Here is a 5,717-nt window from a genome sequence, read left to right as displayed (position 1 = left end):
TGACTACCTCCATCCTACTCGCACTTCCACACCTTCATGCATTATCTTCCCTCCTAATATGCCCGCATTAGATTTTAAACCTGGCATGATTCAACTCTTGCCTACATTTCATGGAATGGAAAACGAAAGTCCATACGTGCATATCAGAGAATTCGAGGAGGTGGTAGCCACGTTCTATAACCGAGCCGACAATGCCGATGCTGTGCGACTGAAGTTCTTCCCTTTCTCCTTGAAGGACAAAGCCAAAAGTTGGTTGTACTCTTTAAGACCTAGGTCGATTGGAACATGGGAGGAGATGACCAAATCTTTCTTTCTAAAACACTTCCCCAGCCATAAGACCAACAGTCTAAAACGACAGATTTCCACATTTTCCCAAAAAGACAATGAAACGTTCTATCAAGTCTGGGAAAGATTCAAAGATCTGTTAAATCAGTGCCCGCACCATGGCTATGAGAACTGGCGCTTGGTCAGTTACTTCTATGAAGGCCTCATGAGTCGTGAGCGCCAGTTTGTAGAGATGCTATGCAATGGTGAATTCCTCGAAAAAGAGCCAGACGATGCTCTTGAATATCTCGAAGAAACTGCAAAAAAATCTCACACCTGGACTGGTCCAAGTGCTACTGACAGCACCAACCGACACAAACCATCTGGGATCTATCAACTTCGAGAAGAGGATAGCATTAAGGCCCAACTCGAAGCTTTGAAAAAGCAGTTTGAGGTCTTGATGACGAAAAATGGGCAAAAGTCGCACATGATCGCTCAAGCGGAACCGCAAGAACCTTGCTTTGTTTGTGGAGGGACGGAGCACTTAGCTAAGGACTGCTTAGCTTTGAATGAATTGAGGGGGGTTTATGAGGAGCAATGCAATGCCTTAGGGGCATATAACAAGCCATTCTCCCATACGTACAACCCTGGTTGGAGAAACCACCCAAATTTCAGTTGGAGAGATTCCAACCAAGCTCAATCGTCTGGAGGCCAATGGAGAAATGAGCAACAAGTTCAACCATCAAAGGCGTATTCTGCACCTCATTACAATGCTCATCCACAACGCAATTCTCTCGAGAATACTCTTCATGCATTCATGGAGGAACAATCCAAACTGAATCGCCAAATGATGGAAGAAATCAAGGAAATGAAATGTCAATTCTCAAAATTGACTGACTCCTTGGCCATTCCTGAAAAAGGCAAACTTCCTTCCCAACCGAAATTCAATGTTCAAGGCCAACACATGGCCCAATCTTCAAATGATCAAAACGTCAAGGAAGTGAATGCCATCACGACGAGAAGCGGTAAAACCTTGTCAGACCCACCCCTTAAATCCAACTCTCCCAGTATTCCAAAAGTCATTTCCGAAAATCCACCAGTCAATGCCACCCCAAAGGTACCATTCCCCCAGGCTTTGAAACCTGTTGGGAAACTTCCTGATAACCGAGCTGAACTCCTTGAGCACTTGACACAAGTGAAGATTAATCTTCCTTTGCTTCACATCATTAAACAAGTGCCCGCTTATGCCAAAATCATCAAGGATCTTTGTACTGCAAAAAGGAAGCACCATGTCAAGAAGACTGCTTTCTTGACCGAGCAAGTGAGTGCGGTGATTGAACAAAAGACACCGCCAAAATACAAAGATCCCGGTTGTCCCACCATTTCTTTCCAAATTGGGACCCATGAAGTCAGCCAAGCCTTACTTGATCTTGGAGCGAGTGTCAATCTCATGCCTTATTCTGTATACTCGCAACTCGGTCTTGGAGAAATGAAGCCAACATCTGTTGTACTACAGCTTGCTGATCGTTCCACCAAAAAGCCTAGGGGTATCGTTGAGGATGTATTGGTTCAAATTGAAAAATTCTATTACCCCGTGGATTTTCTTATTCTTGATACCCAATCTGTGGTGAACATGGAGTCTAAAATTCCTATTATCCTCGGAAGACCATTCCTTGCTACTGCAAATGCTTTGATCAATTGTCGGAATGGTCTAATGAAGATATCGTTTGGAAACATGACTCTTGAAGTCAATATCTTCCACATCGGGAAACAACCCCGAGAAGATGATGAATGCTATCAAACATTCATGATTGACTCTTTAATTCCCGAGGAGGTTCAATTGCGCCACAACTTTGATAATCTTGATGAACTCCTCCTTCTGTCCGACAACGAAAGTCCAAGCTCTATTGAGTCTACTCTTGCAATATCAGATCGCATAGACTCACGCAATAGAAGGACTCAGTTTTGGCAACCTCGCTTTGAAGAGCTACCTCGCGAGAGGGCACAGCCGAAAACTTCAGCCGAAGAGGTTCCAACTGTTCAATTGACCCAACTTCCCGAGGGTTTGAAACATGCCTTCTTGGGAGACAGTGAAACCTTTCCAGTTATCATCTCATCCAACCTTCAAAATTCTCAAGAATTGCAGTTACTCGAGCTACTGCGAACACATAAATCTGCGATAGGTTGGACGCTTGCTGACATCAAAGGTATTAGCCCTTTAATTTGCTCCCATCGAATCAATCTGGAGGACGAAGCCATCCCTCGAAGAGACCCTCAGCGGCGACTGAATCCCACGATGAAGGAAGTTGTAAAAAATGAAGTTTTGAAATTGCTAGATGCTGGTATTATTTACCCGGTAGCAGATAGCAAATGGGTAAGTCCAACTCAAGTTGTGCCCAAGAAATCTGGTGTCACCGTTATCCAAAACGAAAAAGGGGTCCTTGTCCCCACAAGAACGGTGACGGGGTGGCGCATGTGCATTGATTATAGAAAATTGAATGCCGCCTCCCGCAAAGATCATTTTCCACTCCCATTCATTGATCAAATCCTTGAACGCGTAGCTGGTCATCCTTTCTATTGCTTTCTTGATGGTTATTCTGGCTATTATCAAATTGAGATTGCATTGGAGGATCAAGATAAGACCACTTTCACTTGTCCCTTTGGCATGTTTGCCTTCCGGCGTATGCCATTTGGCTTGTGTAATGCACCAGCTACTTTCCAACGATGCATGATGAGCATCTTTAGTGACATGATTGAAAAATCAATGGAAGTATTCATGGATGACCTAACCGTTTTTGGCAACTCCTTCGAGACATGTCTTCTTCATCTTGAAGCTGTTTTAAAACGATGCATCGAGAAGGGACTTGTCCTCAATTGGGAGAAATGCCACTTCATGGTATCTTCCGGCATAGTCTTAGGTCACATTGTTTCTGAAAAAGGAATTGAGGTTGATCAATCCAAAGTCGACCTTATCTCCAACCTGCCGACTCCTAAGACTGTTAAAGACGTTAGGTCATTTCTTGGTCATGCTGGGTTCTATAGGAGGTTCATACAAAATTTTTCAATGATTGCTCGTCCGCTGAGCAACCTCCTAGCCAAAGATGTTACCTTTGAGTGGACACCTAAGTGTGAGGAATCCTTTCGAGCGCTTGTCAATTCGCTCACTTCCGCTCCCATCATTCAGTCACCCGATTGGAGTCTTCCTTTCGAGATCATGTGTGACGCCAGCAACTTTGCTGTGGGAGCTGTGCTAGGGCAACGAAGGGAGGGGAAACCCTTTGTTGTCTATTATGCAAGCCGAACTCTCAATAGTGCTCAAATGAACTATTCCACTACTGAAAAAGAGTTGCTTGCCGTTGTCTTTGCCCTTGACAAATTCTGATTTTATTTGATTGGATCGCCTATTACGATCTTCACCGATCACTCCGCCCTTAAGTATCTCCTTTCCAAAAAGGATGCTAAGGCGCGATTAATACGGTGGATCCTTCTCCTGCAAGAATTTGATATAACAATCAAAGACAAGAAAGGTGTTGAAAATGTCGTCGCGGACCACTTGTCCCGACTTGAATTCAGCGATCCCGCTGACGGTCCACCTATTCATGATGATTTCCCCGATGAACAATTGCTTTCTGTTGCTAAGTTGCCGTGGTACGCTCACATTGTAAACTACTTAGTCACAGGTGAACTCCCATCTGAATGGAGTTCACAAGACAAACGCAAATTTCTGGTCGATGTGCGCAATTTCTTTTGGGATGACCCATACTTATTCAAGTATTGCCCCGACCAAATCATGCGAAGATGCATCCACGACGATGAGGTGTCTAGTGTGCTGAATCTTTGCCACAATGATGCTTGTGGTGGTCACTTCTCTGTGAAGAAAACCGCTGCAAAAATCTTGCAATGCGGCCTTTACTGGCCCACCTTGTTCAAAGACACCAATGATTTCTGTCGTTCTTGTGTAAGGTGCCAAAAGTTAGGATCCTTATCCCGTCGGCACATGATGCCCTTGAACCCAATTCTTGTTATTGAAATATTTGATTGTTGGGGGATAGACTTTATGGGACCATTTCCACCTTCTTTTGGCTACCTTTACATTCTCCTCGCTGTGGATTATGTTTCCAAATGGGTCGAGGCTGTACCATGTCGAACCAATGATAACGCTACAGTTGTCAAATTCTTGAAAGAAAATGTGTTATCAAGGTTCGGTACCCCTCGCGCTATCATCAGTGATCAAGGCACTCATTTTTGCAACCGATCCTTTGAGGCTCTCATGCGCAAGTACGGTGTACTTCATAAAGTTGCAAATGCCTATCATCCACAGACCAATGGTCAGGCCGAGTTAGCCAATAGGGAGATAAAACACATTCTGGAAAAGACGGTAAATCCCGACCGCAAAGATTGGTCTACACGACTTCTAGACGCTCTTTGGGCATACCGCACTGCTTTCAAGTCCCCTCTTGGGATGTCTCCCTATCGGCTTGTCTTTGGAAAAGCCTGTCATTTACCTGTCGAGCTCGAGCATAAAGCATATTGGGCTATCAAAGCCCTAAACTTTGATCTGAATGCCGCAGGTATCAATCGCAAACTCCAGTTGTCCGAAATTGAGGAGTTGAGAAACGATGCATATGACAATTCCAGGATTTATAAGGAAAAATTGAAAATCGCTCACGACAAACAAATCCTGTGAAAACACTTTGAGCCAAATCAAAAAGTGCATCTGTACGACTCTCGCTTGCACTTGCATCCTGGTAAACTGCGATCGCGATGGACTGGTCCATTTGTAGTGAAACAAGTATTTCCCAACGGTTCGGTGGAGGTCGAGGATCCAACCGATGGGAGAATTTTTCGCGTCAATGGCCAACGGCTGAAGCATTACATTAAGAGTGTGAGTCATGTTGAAGAGGTCCTTCTTAAGGACCCAATCTATACACTCTGACGTTCTGAATGGTTTGTTGTTGTTCTTTTTATTTTTATTTTTCATTAGCTTTATTTTTCTGTCTTTCTTTTATTTTTGTATGCTTTTCGTTTTTGTATTTTGTTTTGGGGTTTTGTTACCAGGCTATTTTCGCTCTCACCTCATGGACATGGTCATCATCCAGGTGTTCTCTTTCCTTATCTTTTTCATTGCTTATTCATTTTGACATTGAGGACACTGTCTGATTTTTGGTTGGGGGTGGTGAGCATGCATTGGCTTTCATTTGGAAAATCTTATTGTTATGTCATTAGCATTCATTTGGAAAACATTATTGTCTTGTTGAATTTTTAAGTCAAATTTTCTCAAAATTATCCAAGCATGAGTATAATTTGTTGGTTTGAGTCAGTACTTACTATGTTTAGCTATTAAGAAGTGATTTTCAGAGTTCTTTTGTGCACTTTCCAAACATATGATAAATAAATTGGTTGTTAACACAAATAGTTGAGAGAAATTTCAAGTTTAAAGTTTTTCATTTCTT

The 5,717-nt window shown here is 43.1% G+C and overlaps 1 protein-coding gene and 1 non-coding gene across 2 annotated transcripts; one reads left to right on the top strand and one right to left on the bottom strand.

The window, feature by feature from the left end:
• Positions 1-343: 343 nt before the first annotated feature.
• LOC133828073 (small nucleolar RNA R71) lies at positions 344-450 on the bottom strand. Its single transcript, XR_009890717.1, has one exon. It is a non-coding gene; the product is annotated as a small nucleolar RNA R71 (small nucleolar RNA).
• Positions 451-1,228: 778 nt separating this feature from the next.
• LOC133821739 (uncharacterized) lies at positions 1,229-5,200 on the top strand. Its single transcript, XM_062253886.1, has 6 exons — positions 1,229-1,381; positions 2,513-2,642; positions 3,366-3,560; positions 3,762-4,118; positions 4,365-4,592; positions 4,977-5,200. The coding sequence occupies exons 1-6, from the start codon at positions 1,229-1,231 to the stop codon at positions 5,198-5,200; spliced, it is 1,287 nt and encodes a 428-aa protein (XP_062109870.1).
• Positions 5,201-5,717: the final 517 nt, after the last annotated feature.

The sequence above is a fragment of the Humulus lupulus genome, chromosome 3 (assembly GCF_963169125.1).
Source record: "Humulus lupulus chromosome 3, drHumLupu1.1, whole genome shotgun sequence".
Classification (NCBI taxonomy): Eukaryota; Viridiplantae; Streptophyta; class Magnoliopsida; order Rosales; family Cannabaceae; genus Humulus; species Humulus lupulus.
This window is presented reverse-complemented; position numbering and strand designations above follow the sequence as displayed.